The 15,673-nt window shown below is 40.9% G+C and overlaps 1 protein-coding gene across 1 annotated transcript in view; it reads left to right on the top strand.

Moving 5' to 3' along the window:
* fstl1b (follistatin-like 1b) overlaps positions 1–15,673 on the top strand; it is a 69,154-nt gene that overhangs the window by 47,933 nt on the left and 5,548 nt on the right. Inside the window, exons 4-9 of the mRNA XM_072685496.1 lie at positions 3,863–3,992; positions 6,433–6,465; positions 8,026–8,156; positions 9,864–9,982; positions 12,266–12,378; positions 15,445–15,555. Of these exons, the coding sequence (XP_072541597.1) occupies positions 3,863–3,992; positions 6,433–6,465; positions 8,026–8,156; positions 9,864–9,982; positions 12,266–12,378; positions 15,445–15,555 (637 nt within the window). The remainder of the gene's footprint in view (positions 1–3,862; positions 3,993–6,432; positions 6,466–8,025; positions 8,157–9,863; positions 9,983–12,265; positions 12,379–15,444; positions 15,556–15,673) is intronic.

Raw genomic sequence — 15,673 nt, 5'->3', positions numbered from 1 at the left:
CACTATCAGCTCTGTCCCACTGATAATCGTGTGTCTGGTAGCCTGAAGTCGGGATGATAGTGCAAACTGGACCAGAATGCTCAGTGAAACAGATGTTCACTGCTTTATATTGCAATATATCATACAGTTGCACTCAAAATTCAGACACGCATCTGATCCAAACATACCTGAAAAGGTCCCGTTTGTTACTTTTGGGCCTGTGGATCCGTGGCATGTCTGGAGGAGAAAGGATGAAGCATAAGTTGAAGCATGGCGGTGGCTCAGTGATGCTCTGGCTCTGGAAACCTGCAGCATATAGAGGGAGGGCAAGATGGATCCTATCAAGTCTCAGGAAATCCTAGGAGAAAACGCCATGCCTTCTAGGAGGAAGCTGAAGCTTGGGTGTAATTGGGCCTTGCAACAGGACAATTATCCAGAGCATACCTCAAAGTTCACCAAGGCTTGGTTTCAGAAGAAGTCCTGGAAGATTCAGGAGTGGCCGTCACAGTCGCCTGACTATGATCCTACTGAAAATCTTTGGTGGGATTTGAAGAAGGTGGTTGCAGCAGCAAGCCCAGGAATATTGGTGAACTAGAGGCCATTGCCCATGAGGAATGGGCTAAGATTCTTAAGGAACGCTGCCAGAAGCTGGTGTCTGGCTAGGCATCATGTTTGCAGCAGGTCATAACAGCAGAAGGGGGCTCCACTGAGTGCTAAGGATGCTTGTCATGAAGGGGGGAGATAATTCAGAAAGTGCGGCCGTCGTTAAAAGTGGTATTCTGGCTTGAATTTGCTATGCGGGTCAAATCTTGGAAGGTTGTCTTTAAAAACATGATGACGAATGTCCTTGAATCAAATGTATCCATATTCCACAAATACACAGTAAATTACACCAACACTGTGCATGTAAAATAATTGTGTTATATATTGTCGCTGTCGGAGCAAAACCTTGTATCTCCATTTTTGTTTTTCGTTTTTTAATTTCTGCCATAAATTGAATCTGGTTGTTCTTTACATTGTATCAGAACTTCATGATGAACAGACCAATAGAAATGCCCCAAAATGACTTGAGAGAAGATTTTTTCCTTCTCCTGTAAAGTTGCGTGACAACGACAATATGTAATATATTTTGTCAATGTGAAAATGATCATACATGAACATATTTGAAACCTGTTCATACAGGACATTCGTATGTTCTATGAAATTGTCATGAAAAAGCAGTTACAATATGTTGAAATTCAGTGTCCAGTCAAACTGTTCACTTTAAGCCTTTAAACCCCTGTAAAATGTCAAGATTTTGTTAGTGACGGCTCTGAAAGCCCACCCAGTCTAGAAGCTTATAAAAGCTAAATAGCATAAGAAATTCTATTGTTTCAGCCGTACATTTCGGTCAGCTTTTACCACAACAGTGACACGGCTTTAAATAAAGTCATAATCTGCCGATGGCTAAATGTTCCAATATTTGGGCTGCTTGAGGCTTTTACCATCAGTCATATTAGCATTGAATCATTTACTGATCAAGCAAGTTATTGTTGAAGCCATTTAATATTAATGGCAATAAAAAATGCTTCATAGCCTTGAATGTAAACATTTCAAAAACTTTTAAAACACCCAGTTAGTTGTTTTGAAAAAAAATATGTATGTGTTTATTTTTATTCTTATGTAAATTATGTATATTTAATATCTTTTTAACTTTTTGACAAAATTGGAAAAGTGAAAAAGCATAAAAAAGTGTCATCTTCCCTTACATTTATTTTTTGTATTTTAATTATTTCCTGACAAATAAACCAATACAAAATGACTTAGAATTAAAAAAAAAATGTTAAAAGATTTTTTCCCCCAGGACTTTGCATGACAGCAGTGATATGCGTCTCTACCTATACAGTGTACATATATTTGTACATATTCATTATTATCATGCAAATTGCCAATTAATCAGTGCCATTTTTAGGTCAATTTAAGGTGCTTTTTAATATTGTATTTTTAATCAGGCAGTTTAATGAAGTAATAAAGTAGAGCTGTCACAGTAATATTTGCCCCCTGTTTACTGAGAACAATGTAGAATGATTAAGAGAAGTGGGACTCAATCATCTGAAGCACATGTGTGGCATTGCGGGTCAGGTGTCGTGGTCATGTGGCGTAATAATGGTCTGTGTTCTAGTAATGAGTGTGTGTGTGTGTGTGTGTCGCGTGTCGGCCACACAGCTTGGCAGATTATTGACTTCAAAGGCTCATTAAACCCAAACAGACACACACACACACACACACACACACACACACACACACAATACTGTTCAGTCAAAAGTTGCACCTCTTTACATTAACAGGCTTAGTGTAAGCAGCTCTGAAAGGAGCTTCTAGACCTGAATAGGAAGAATATGTCCCCGCTGCCACACACAGGGCGGGCACAGAAATAGAGCACTGTTTATCCACAACATTCATTTTCAAACTTTTCACTAGATAAAATTGATTCATCAGTGAATTCATCTGATAACAGTCTGTAATATTCTCAGATGAGGAATTGTATCGGTGTAGGTTGGAGATTTAGTTGTTCATTATTTTTAAAATACAGAACAAAACACACCAAAGCTGATCCTTTATTTGTTAATTCTGAAAACACACTGACTAGTTGAAAGCATGTTTATCTTCATCATCCTCGGTATGAAGAGCAGAATTGGTTTACACAGCTGAGAGATTTAAGAGCAGATGACTGCTGACGTCACAACAAGCGGAAAAACAACAAAAAAAGTGAGCTTTGGTGTTATTCTCAGTGTAGCACTTTTTCAGATTAGCACGTTTTGGTCATTTTAATGATTTCTATTGGAATTAACATCACTGCTGAACACATTTCTTCTATTTTGCAGTATAACCTGGATACAAAGTCATAGTTTTTCACACTCATACACGGTACAACTAGCATATATAAAATAATATAAATCTAGAATATTAAATAATATAACAATATGTCAAATAGATCATGCCAAATTACATGAAATAAGAAAAAATATGTACATGGATTATAATATAGCTAAAAATATAGACGAATGGAATAGCAGTACATACACTAAATGTACACACTATACATACAAGTACAACAGGAAAACACTCACTGTCCGTTTAACCTAAAAATTAAAAACCTTGTGGGAACAAGCAATTGAACTCAAATGAATACTCTAAATGAATCATTATTTAATTTAATTTACTTGATTTGAATAAATCCACTTTAATTCTACTTTTTTCTGCCGGATGTTGAAACATTTCATGGTAAACAGTCCAAAATCACTTGGAATCGAATTTTACTTTTAAAATCTTTTTAAATGCTTTCAAACATTTTATGATAGCAATCATTTTATTAATAATTAATATTTTTTTCAGTTTTTCTATAAAGGAACATAGATAATGTTACAGTGACATATTTTAGGAGGTAATCAGTGATCTGAACCATAATACAGAATAAATTGAATGGAGAAACCATTTTTTATGCAACATGGTAGTAAAATGTTAATAATTAAGACATTATGTTAATTAAAGCAGGTGTTTAATGACTGAATTATGTTAACTATGGCTTTTTTTTTGCTTTGATAAATAGCTTTCTGTTTAATTTACTGTGTTGCTGGATATTACATACCGACAAATGTTAATATATTTAATATTTGCTTGTTTGTTTGTTTGTTTGTTTGTTTGTTTGAAAACCCTGTAAACAGGTAGTGATAGTGGAGAAATGCTGGGATTGACAGAATTGTGTAAATGTGTGAGTTAGTGTTAGGGACTGTGTGTTGAATTGATGGGGAGCTATGAGGAAAGATTAGACATCCAGACTACAGAATACAAGGTGAGATTTTCCATGTTTGACTGACTCTCTCTCTCGCTCTCTCTCTCTCAGAAATGTAAGCCTCACAAGCGCTCGGTGTGTGGCAGTAATGGGAAGACCTATCGAAACCACTGTGAGCTCCACAGAGATGCCTGCCTTACTGGACTGAAGATCCAGGTGGCTCATGATGGTCACTGCAGAGGTGAGCCGGGGGTGTATGGGGTGTCATATGGGGAGTCATATTGCAGCTGGGTTCCCTGACATAAATAAAGCGTGTCTAATAAAAGCATCTGCTGTACTGTGTCAGTTTTGGGCATTATCAGACCATGGTCCACTGGAGAGATTATTAAAGGCCATAGTAGCCAGAGCTTAGCCAGTTTGTGCCCAGTGACCGACAGTTGACCTATACAGTGCGTCTTGCATTAATCAGTACAAAAGCCCCACTTGCCTCAGTTTGAGGATTAAGAGTCAGATCTTATGGCTGTGTGAATAAAGGGTAAACCCTCTCACACATTCCTACTGGGCAATGAAAGGAATGTGATTTAATGCTAATCAGAAATCAGACATGGATTCAGCCTAGTTTTGGGGTCTGTTTACACCTGGCATTAGCATGGGTTTTGTATCCGGATAGTATCTGGATCTACATTGCCCGGATTCTGGATTCTGTTAACACTGGTCATTCAAATGCGTTCCCGGTGTGACCAGATGAGACCGGGTTTTGCTTTCCTGTGTAAAAAGCTCACCAACACGCACATCAGTTCAGTTTACCTTCCTGTAAACAGCAGTTTCTCATCAAAACTGTCCTGTCCTGTATTATTTTACGTACAATATCACCCACCCCTAACCCCTAAAATACCCCACCCCTAAAATATGTGTATTGTTATAACCCCACTTAACAGCAACTGGGCTATGTTGGGTGTATGCTGATTCCTGTTTTCCTGAAAAAATCATACATTAAGTATTATAACTTTTGTAGTTGAAGTTAACTGTTTTTAAATGGCTGCAAATGCTCCACATCTTTCGCTCACTCTTACCATCATATTTACAATGTACACCCTACTAACAGCAATCCGATTGGCCAGAAATCCACCCGCCTGTTTGGTTGAAATTAGTAATATTTAAGTGAATGTATTTTATATCTCCTGCATTTGAGAATTTAGAGTTTGATAGGAGCTCATTTTCATCAAACTGGGCATCAGCTGGGTTCTGCTGAGGAGCAGCTTACATCATGGCATCCGCCGAGATCTGGAGTGATCTGGCAGTTTATCAGTGAACTGAGCTGTGTGCTAATCTGTACCTGCTGAGACCTCAGTGAACCTGTTGGACTCATTAGTGACTGGGTAGAAGGGCTGGACATTGGCCAGTCTGTTCTCTCAGATCTCAGGTTGATAGCGCATCATTAGAATCAGCTCATATTGCAACACTATCAAAACCTTTTTACTCAGCTGGAGCTTTCTGGCTGCTTTAGCATAGGTTAGCATAATAGTCAGCATGCCTAAAAATGTAAAAATGCTGTGGCAAAAATATATATAGTACTGTACAAAAGTCTTTGATCGTGTAAAGCTGTTTATATGGGCAATAAGACAAGACGCACAAGGGTATTAATATTAATATTTACTAGTATTTGATGTTGTATTTATTGACCTTCAGAAGAGCAGACTTATTGACTGACTGGGTGATGCTGGGCTACTGTACTATAGAATGGGTGAAGGCTTGGCCAAAACAATTTGGTACATTCTTATAAAGAAGGAATGGCCTGGTTAGCTCACCAACACCAACAAAAAGGCCAGATTACAGTTTACTAGTAAACAAAAGCCTGCCCAGTTCTGGACGCAGAAAAGGAAGAGCTTAGGATCTGGAACATAGCACATTATCTGTCAAACTTGGTGGAAGCACTGTTATGGTGTGGGAATGTATGGCTGCCATTGGAACTGGCTCACTGGTGGTAATTGATGATGTGATTGCTGATAGAAGTATCAATTCAGCAGGATCAATTCAGAAATGTATGGAGATACATGTTTTACACTCAGCAATGGGGGATGGTCATGGGTTCCAGAAAGGATTCATATCAAGTATTAAAATAGTCCACGAATCCTGGTCATGCTGCTAGCCATCGGCAGACGAGGCCCAGAGAGGGCACAATTGGGCTTGCTCTCTCCTGGGTGGGTAGATGGCGCTCTCTCCCCACATCGCTTCGCTGCGGTGACGGCCGTCACTGGCGTCTGCAGGCTGGTGTGCTGGTCGGTGATGTTGCGAATGCGCTGGAGGTAAATTGGAGGTCCTAATTGAGGAGGAAATTAAATTTAAAAAATGTAATCCTTATTTTTTGGTCATTAATTATGGAGGTGTACAGTGTGTTTTGCCTAACCATTACCAAAGCTCTACTGAAAACCAGTATTCACAGTTCAGGAGGGGTGGACCGATTTTTATTGAGAAAGCTTTCTTGTCCACTTCGTTTGAGAAGAGCCACTGGAGGTCCGTGGTTTGCTGGTAGATAGTTAAGTATTGTTAACACATTAGTACATGGCTAAAGTGCACAAGTGTCTGATGAAAGACTTTTCTCTGACTGATAAAAGACGTCTGGGCCACTGACGTGGGCTTGGAAAATGAAAGGCTAATCTGATTCTGCTTTTCTGTTGCAGAGAGGAAAACTGAGAAAGCTGCCGCCAGTCCAGGTGAGTGTACCGTTAGCGTCAGCATCGGGCTGATCTCTCCTATCTCACTGCTTATCAGCCTGGCACACTGATCAGTTCCTAAAGTGCTGATCAGCAGAATGAGGTTATAGAGGAGATTGAGTTGCAGTGGATGAGGCCACAGCGGAGTGTGCTTAGTCAGCGTAGAGCTCTCTGGGTCTACAGCTGGTTCATAAGGGCAATTTCCTCTGTTACTGCTTCACTTTTACTGCGTGTTAATGCATCCAGATTGGTAGAACACATTCGAGAAATAGCACGGGTTTGCTGAGGACTACGGTCATTAGCTTGAGACGTGCAGTTCGATCTGTTGTTGTTTACTTTTACAAATGTGTATCCTAAGAAATTTAAGATGTGAGAACATGTCTAAAGATCGAGATCTAATACTTGTTTCTGTTCTATGAGTGTAGATGTACAATATGCCTGTTTATGTGATATTATTGGCTTGCTCACAGGGGTCTTAGGTTTGCATGTCTTCATATGTTGTTGATTTCTTGTTTTTTTACTTATTACTAATTCTGTAAAGCTGCTTTGTGACAAAGCCAGTTGTAAAAAGCTCAATTCAAATTAGTTTGACCTAATCACCTCTGGGATGGTATTGCGATGCTGATGTTAGGCTACTGATAGGACATTTTCTTTAGTCATTTGTATGGATGGTGACAAATTAAAGGAAAGGCCTGAATAAATGAGTGGAGAAACAAAATACGACTGCCTCCAGGCATGAGTCCTAAAATATACAATTAAGCTATTAACACCCTACCATGTTCTGTGGCAGGTATAACACTGTGAGCAGACCCCCTTTACTAAGTTCAAGGCTTTCAAGGCTTTCAAGGCTTTGTTCAGGCAGTTAAAACATTACATTTACATTTAAGGCATTCAGCAGACGCTCTTCTCCAGAGCGACTTACAGAGGAGCTTCACTATTTACTCAGAAAGTATCATTAGCTAGTTTCTATAGACTAGGATCCAAAAGACACCTCTAAGCTCAGACCCTTTCAAATACAAAAGTCTGGGGACTGGAAAGATTTCACATTGGCCCCACATATGGATGCTCACCAGAAGGGGTTAAACATGGGCCCCATTTGGGTTGTACACTTTTTATGAGGCATAGATGGGACCCATGTGAGATTAAGGGGGACCATGTATAAGCCCATGCCCACCTGGAACTATGGTTGGGCGATATGGTAAAATTATTGTATCACGATATTTAAAGACATTTTCACGATACCCTTGATCGCAGACAAAATGCATCGGTAGCGACAGATTCTTAAAAACTACTATTCAAATATGGTCACAACTGAACACAGTGATTTTTATTCAAAAGGTGCTGCACTTCACATACACAAAATGAAAATGGTCCCTCTAGGGTTCTTTAGTCACAACAGTGGTTCCACAGTTCCAGTTATTTTTAGTAGTGTTCAGAACTTTTTTATTTAGAGTGTAGTCTTCAGTGTCTCGGTACATTTGTTTTGACTATATGTATGTCTATCTCTGTCCTGTGTGTGTGTATGTGTGTGTGTGTGTGTGTGTGTGTGTGTGCTTGCAGTGGTTTGCTATGTGGCTGACCGCAATGAACTGCGTATGCGTGTGATTGAGTGGCTGCAAACTGAGGTGGTGTCAGACGGCTGGTTCACTAAGGGCTCCAACTTCACTGACATCCTGCTGAAGTACTTTAAGGTGAGTTTGAAGCAGGTGGACAGCTTCTGTTCCCTCCTAATTACACCTAGTTTATCTAATCAGGCCTTCATTCCAGTAAATCGAATGAGCTTCTGGTGGAGCTGAACAAATCCATACAGTGTCTGGAGTTCACAGAGAAGTTAGAAACCAAGCTGCTTCAGTTAGATGTGTTCTTCTAACTGTGTTCTTCTGATGTTATAAAGTATTGTACAGGTAAAAACACGCTTACTGCAAAGATGTATCGTTTTTAAAAACATTTCATGACTGCCGGAGTTTCACACCACAGGAAATCATGTCTTGGCTAGTGAAATCATCTTAAATGCAGATGATATAGCTGGTATTTCTCATTTTGATATTTTGGAAAACTCAGTTGTCTATGTATCAGTACCAAACGATTTCCAGTCAAGATATGGCATCTGCACTTGGGCAGTATGTCTCAGCACAGGAGATTTTCTAGCAGTGGAATGCATTTTCCCTTCATGCTTTACACAGTCTGCTTAACTAGAGTTAGGGTTAGGAACGAAGGTTATGGTTAGTGTAGGGTTAGGAACTAATGTTAGAGTTATTAACTAGGATTAGGGTTAGTCTAGGGTTATGAGTTAGGGTTAGTGTAGGATTAGGAACTAAGGTTAGGGTTAGGAACTAGGGTTAGGAGCTAGGGTTAGGAACTAGGGTTAGGGTTAGGAGCTAGGGTTAGGGTTAGGAGCTAGGGTTAGGATCTAGGGTTAGGGTTAGGAGCTAGGGTTAGAGTTAGGAGTTAGGGTTAGGAGCTAGGGTTAGGATCTAGGGTTAGGGTTAGGAGCTAGGGTTAGAGTTAGGAGTTAGGGTTAGGAGTTAGGGTTAGGAGCTAGGGTTAGGGTTAGGAGCTAGGGTTAGGAGCTAGGGTTAGGGTTAGGAGCTAGGGTTAGGGTATACACAACTGTCTGTTACTGTAAGTCTGTAAGCCAGAGATTAGATGAAACTGCTTGTGGTGACGTGGCGTGTCGACCTGAGTGTCATCTTCTCTAAACCTGTGGGTGTGTTTGCTAGCAGATATAGGGCTGTATCTATCTGTGTTGTTCTGTTAACAGCATGTAGATAAACTGGCTCTGCCTTTATCCGCACTGTCCTCCACTGCTTCAGGGTAGATCACCCAGTACCCATAAGCCATGGCCTCTCTGAACAAACTTCACTACGCTGTAAAACTGAGCCATGGCTTTCCAGCAATTAATGATGACGTGGCCATCAAAACACTTGCAGTTACATAAATGAACACAATCCTAACATCATAGATCACACACAAAAAATTGGGTATTATTTGGCCAAATTTTGTCCATATTTATGGGTTTCTGATTGAGTATCAGAAACCACATGAGAAGGAAGGAAGAAGAAGAAACAATTAAGAACAATCTGTGTTGATGAAAACTGTGAATTTGACCATTAACCATTAAGTACCAATCAAAAGTCATATTTTTGATTTCAAAAAGAGGACACTGGGGACACACGGGCATCCACCGTAGTTAGGATGTTGTACGTATTAATGTACATTGTCATACTGTAGCTGCATGGCTTGAGGAGTATTTCCACCCTCACACAAACACACCGCCATAGTCCTACAACATCATCCTGGAAGAAAAGAAGGCACAGCAAGTGTGTCTGGCTCAGCTGGTGAGAATAATGGTGTTTACATGTAGAACTGAAGAGTGTGTTTCCCTGACTTTACTGTAGAACTACGATAACGGAGACTCCCAGCTGGACTCCTCCGAGCTGCTCCACTTCATCCAGCACAACGAGACAGCCATGGAGCTGCGGTCCTACGCAGAGGAAGAGAACAACCGCCTGCTCAGGTAACACACACACACACACACACACACACATATATATATATATATATATATATACGCACAGATGCCATAAACCGTCTAATCCGACAGACAGCGTTTCGTGCCACCTCTCAGGTATGTGGTATTTTGTAATCCACATGAAAAGGAGTTGTCTAATATCTCCTGTTTTAAAAACGCAACAGTCAGCGCTTCCTCCATGTTGGCGCAGACAGAGCAAGACAGACTAGGTCGTGTCATAGGTCACACAGCCAGAGCAGCAGCGCTGTAAGTCGGGGATATGAATTTGCATGTCAAATCGCACCAAAGTTGAACTCAACTCGAAATTTGTTCGCCCGCAAGTCACATACTCAAAAGATACCGCAAATCTCATTGAAATTAAATTACTTTCACAAAAAAGTGACAGTACTCTCTCCAGGTAGGTAGATGGTGCTCTCTCCCTGGCCGGCGCAATGTCTATTATTATTATTTCTCTAAGCGTGGTGGCTGCCTGGCGATGCTGCATTGGCAGCTGTCTGAATATAGGGCTTTGCATGTATCAGAGGAGACGTGTGTTAAGTCCCAACCCTCCTAGTGTAAGGAGCATTGCTAGTGCTAGGGGGAGCTACGAACGGGTGGGTTAATTGGCAGCACAAAATTTGGAGAAAAAGGAAAAATCTGACAAAGCTAGCAAATTTAATAAACATTTAACATAAGTGAGCTGCCCTTGCACTAAAACTGTACATAAACTGTAAAGCTAAAAAAAAAAAAATCTTGGCAATATGCTAACAAGGCTTGCATGAAGTTAACCTATGTTAGAGTCTAATGTAGAGTCCAGAGTTCTACTGCACTGCTGAAACCTAACACACTCGCACCCAAACACAAAATCAGTGCACACCATACCGGACTATATATGACCCATATCATATGTTCCGTTTCCATGATGCAGTGAAGACGCTTGGTGTAAAGCTTAAAAAGCTATTTTAGGACCATCCTTATAGCAGTGCGTGTAGCCTAGACTCTAAAAGCAGGTTCTTCAAGTGGTTCTTTAGTGAAGCAATGGTTCTGAATCATGGCAACACCAAGAAAAGGCTAAATTTGATTCTTTGATTCCTGGTTATACGATTCTTCCAAACCAAGGAAAACCTTTTGGAGATGTTTTGTATACACTATACCAGTCAAAAGTTTGGACACACCTGGTTGAATGTGTGCTGACCATCATCTTGGAGTCCATCAAACATTGGATCCAAATGCTAGGATGACTATATTTATATTTATCATTATATATTTAGTGTGGGGGGGGTTTCAAGTAGGCCTAAGCTGTGTGTTGAACTGAAAGGAGATGGTCTTGTCATATAGGCTATTAAGGCTATTTTTTGGTCTTGGGCTAAATTCTTGAAGGTTCCTTAAAGCTGTTTAAGAGGTTCCTTCATCGTTTCAGAAGTTCTTATCAGTGTTCAACTTAGGCCTACTTGAAACTCCTCAGCTACTTCATCCTAACTATGGTGGATAACTGTGTCCCCACCTTAGCATTTGGATCAGATGTTTTTTAAGATGATGATGATGATCACACATTTAACTGTGTGTCCAACCATTTGACTGGTACTGTAGAACCTTTTAAAAGGGGGTTCTATATGGCACTACAAAGGTCTCACTATTGTTATGAGCTCTTTTCATTTGTGCCTAGAGAGGTCTAAAGTCTTACTGATGTGATAATATTAATGTATGTATGCTGTTTAGGTACTGAGGAGATACTGTGAGAAATCCAGTGTAATTATTTAAGAGTTTGACTTTTTAAGAGAAGTCCTGCTTCTGGATCCAGCTGTGTGTGATTGCATTTAGGACCTGCCTGCACACGGTCCATCACATAACTTATACCCTTATGCTTTGTTGGTATTGAAAAAACACCTCGCAAAATTACAGTGGGAACAGAGTAGGTAGACACCAGGTACAGGAGACAGAGAGAGGAACGAGATTAGAAAGAAAGCCATGTAGATAGATGGAGGAAAAGATCCAGCAGATGAGCAGAGACAGATACAGACTGTGTGCACCCATGCGACGGTCAGGGTTATGTGGGTTCAGAGCGACCTGTGTGAATAGAAGGCAGAGGGGAAAATCCCCGCCAACAATCGCTGAACAGCATCAGCCAAACATTCCACTGCTGCACAGCCGCTTCCTGTCTGCGGTCAGCTGGACACCAAGCTTTTCATCCTGCATCACACAGATTTTAGGGACGGGACCTGTCCCCAACACGTTCAAGCTAAATAAATGCAGTAACAGTGCCCCTTGTTCTCTCCGACTGTGTCTCAGGAGCCTGTGTGTTGATGCCCTGATTGAGCTTTCAGACCAGAATGCTGACTGGAAACTGAGCTTTGATGAGTTCCTCAGCTGCCTACGTCCAGGATTCAACCCCCCTGAGAAGAGTAAGACCACAGATTTCTCACATTAAACCCCAACACTCTAAACTTGCACCAATAGATCACCAACCCTGCTTCTAGGTTGTCTCATCATAATCATTCATGAAAAACATTCTCATCTGCAAATACTGTCTGCATTCTGTTTGAGTGGTATTCCCGATGTTCAAACTTTGCATCCGAATGTCTGTATGTCACTGGAACTAACTGTGTAATATTTGCATAGGGGACTAAAACTACAGGAAATTTCCTAAACCTTCAGAAACTCAGAAACACAGGAAACCTCCAGTAGTGCATTTATTAAACCCCTAGAAACTCATACACTCATCCTTTCAAACTCACATACCAAACCCCAAGAACTAATCATCTAAGCCCCAAAACACACTAATAATTACAATAATTACACTAAACCCTCAAACTCACACATTTAACCCCCTGAAACACTTACACTAAACTCCCAGAAACTCATACATTAAACCCCAGAAACAACACTAAACCCCCATGAATCCACACACTAAACCCCAGTAAACTCACACACTAAACCCCAATAAACCCCAGTAAACTCACACACTAAACCCCCAGATACTCACACACTAAACCCCAGAAACTTGCACACTAAACCCCCATAAACCCACACACTAAACCCCAGTAAACTCACACACTAAACCCCAATAAACCCCAGTAAACTCACACACTAAACCCCCAGATACTCACACACTAACCCCAGAAATGTGCACACTAAACCCCCATAAACCCACACACTAACCTCCAGTAAACTCACACACTAACCCCCAGATACTCACACACTAAACCCCCAGAAATGCGCACACTAAACCCCCATAAACCCACACACTAACCTCCAGTAAACTCACACACTAACCCCCAGATACTCACACACTAAACCCCCAGAAATGCGCACACTAAACCCCCATAAACCCACACACTAACCTCCAGTAAACTCACACACTAACCCCCAGATACTCACACACTAAACCCCCAGAAACTCACACACTAAACCCCCAGAAACTCTCACACTAAACCCCCCAAAACCCACACTCTAAACCCCCCAAAACTCACACTCTAAACCCCAGGAATCTCCCCCAGAACACTTTAATCCTTTATGATAAAGATTCTGTAAAACTGTAAACTGCGTGTCAGTAACATTGTAAGAGGTCCAGACTCTGCATCCTCTTGTCTATACGTGTGTGTTTTTGTTGTGGAGTGAACTGTTTGTATGCATTTGGAGCAGAACAGCTTCGAAAGGGAGAAAGGGGAGTTTCTCAGCAGCTGTGCTGCTCCTGCCTGACTGTTTGCACTGGGAGAAGGGAGAAGTAGGTCAGAGTTCACTGCAGTGGGAGAGAGCAGCTTTCTTCTTCTCTATCTGACATAACTTGCGTACACATTCCAGCCCAGAACATGGACTCTCATTTATTTTTGCCACAGGAAAACTGCAGCTAGGAAAATAGGATAGATGTCAGGAGCAGGATATAGAGATACATTATGATGACGGGAGGGAAAAGGTAAAGGATTGGAGTTGGGAAAAGAGGGCTTTCACCAGGAATAGGAAGTGGATGGAAGGAAAGAAGATACACAAAGAGGGAGGTAGCGATAGTGCCACATGCAGAGTATTGGAAAAGCAAACGTTGGAACCTTGGAAAGGTTCTGCATGTACCCACAGCTACCACATGATGTCCACTTTGCTGGACTGTGCAAATTTAGAAACACATTTCCTGGAATGCTATGAGCTGAGTAGTTACTGAGAAATGGAGCTTGTGGTCCTATAATGTATACTGAGTCTCTCCACAGTCAGATGCAGGCAGTGGTACTGCAGCGGTCAGTCTATCTTTCCTGGTTTGGTGAGCAATCCTGTAGCAATAGAGATATAGTCAAATATCCCATGTTTGTGCAATGCTTTTCAAGGAAACCGGTCTGCATTTCTGGCAGGATGTTTTGTACGGGTTATGCAATTTCCATGGAAACTTGACTCAAGAGCTAAGATCAGCTAAACACCAGAGAGTTTGAGAGTTGGGTGAAGGTTACATGTTGGTTTCTTCTTTACTCTTCCATGCTGTTGTTCTGGATAAAGGTCATTTCTGTGTGACTGTAAAAATATGTCTGACAGTGCATTCCATGCTTCCTTATTGAAGGACCAACCTGCAGATGGTTATCTGTTAGCAAATTCCAGCGGTTTTGCAAGATGCTTCTCAAATATCTTTTCAAGGAAAGCATTACGATAATCTATTTCCAAAACAGGAGTGCTCCAGTTACTACTCTGTGCATTGTACTGCTTCAGAGACCTGCCTGTTTTCTTCAAAAACTAACCAGGCCACCTGGTTAGCCTTTAGTAGACTACACTGAGTAATCCTTATAAATATAGTTTAAAAAGATACTATTTCTTACAAAATGGGTCTTATTCATTTAGCAGATGTAATTAATGTAATTAATTAAATGTAATTAATTCAAGAAATAACAAAAGTCAGATTTTGTCAATAAACACCACTTAAAACTGAGCAGTTAGGGCACTTAAAGCAGCATTATGTAACATTTTAACCTTAAAAACAGCTTCAGAATCATTGTGGTGCTCCACTGATGCATGAGGGAGAATGTCGTCTCCATTATTGCCACTGCAGCCTGGGACGCTGGAGTACATAGCAAGACAGCGCTCACCAGAACTGTGTAAGGCTGTGTATCTCGAGTCACATTTGTGTAAAATCCTGTAATTTTACTCTACCGCCTCAGTCCACATGCTCTTTTTACCTTCAGATGTGGTTCTGTATCTCTCAGCTTGTCCAGAAATGCATGTAAGCGTGTCATTCACAAGGGATGGCTAAAAGTGCCAATTCCACTTTCCAACTGTAGGGGAACCCCAGGAGAAAGAAAAATAACTATTATTGCATACTGCTGCTTTAAAACAAGTCAAACTAATAGATAACAGATATTTAGACTAGATCTGAGGGCTAGCTAGATGTCCTCAGGTGTCTGAAAGGGAGTGTACTTGTGGCTGGTTGTTGTAAGTTAAAATGGACAGACTGAATGGTAGCAGTGAGCGTAATTGATGTGTTGTGTTATTTTCAGAGTGTGCTTTGGAAGACGAGACCTACGAAGATGGAGCAGAAACGCAGGTGGAGTGTAACCGCTGTGTCTGCGCATGTGGCAACTGGGTCTGCACTGCCATGACCTGCGACGGTGAGACACAAAACACCAGATCATACTGAAGTCATACTGACAAACACTGGAAAAAAATTCCTGGCAACATACTGGTGGGAGTAAATTTGCAGTTTGGTGATTTCCCTGCCCTTCTAAT

The sequence above is a fragment of the Salminus brasiliensis genome, chromosome 8, assembly GCF_030463535.1.
Source record: "Salminus brasiliensis chromosome 8, fSalBra1.hap2, whole genome shotgun sequence".
Taxonomy (NCBI): Eukaryota; Metazoa; Chordata; class Actinopteri; order Characiformes; family Bryconidae; genus Salminus; species Salminus brasiliensis.
The sequence above is the reverse complement of the archived record's forward strand: the minus strand, read 5'-3'. Positions and strand labels throughout refer to the sequence as shown.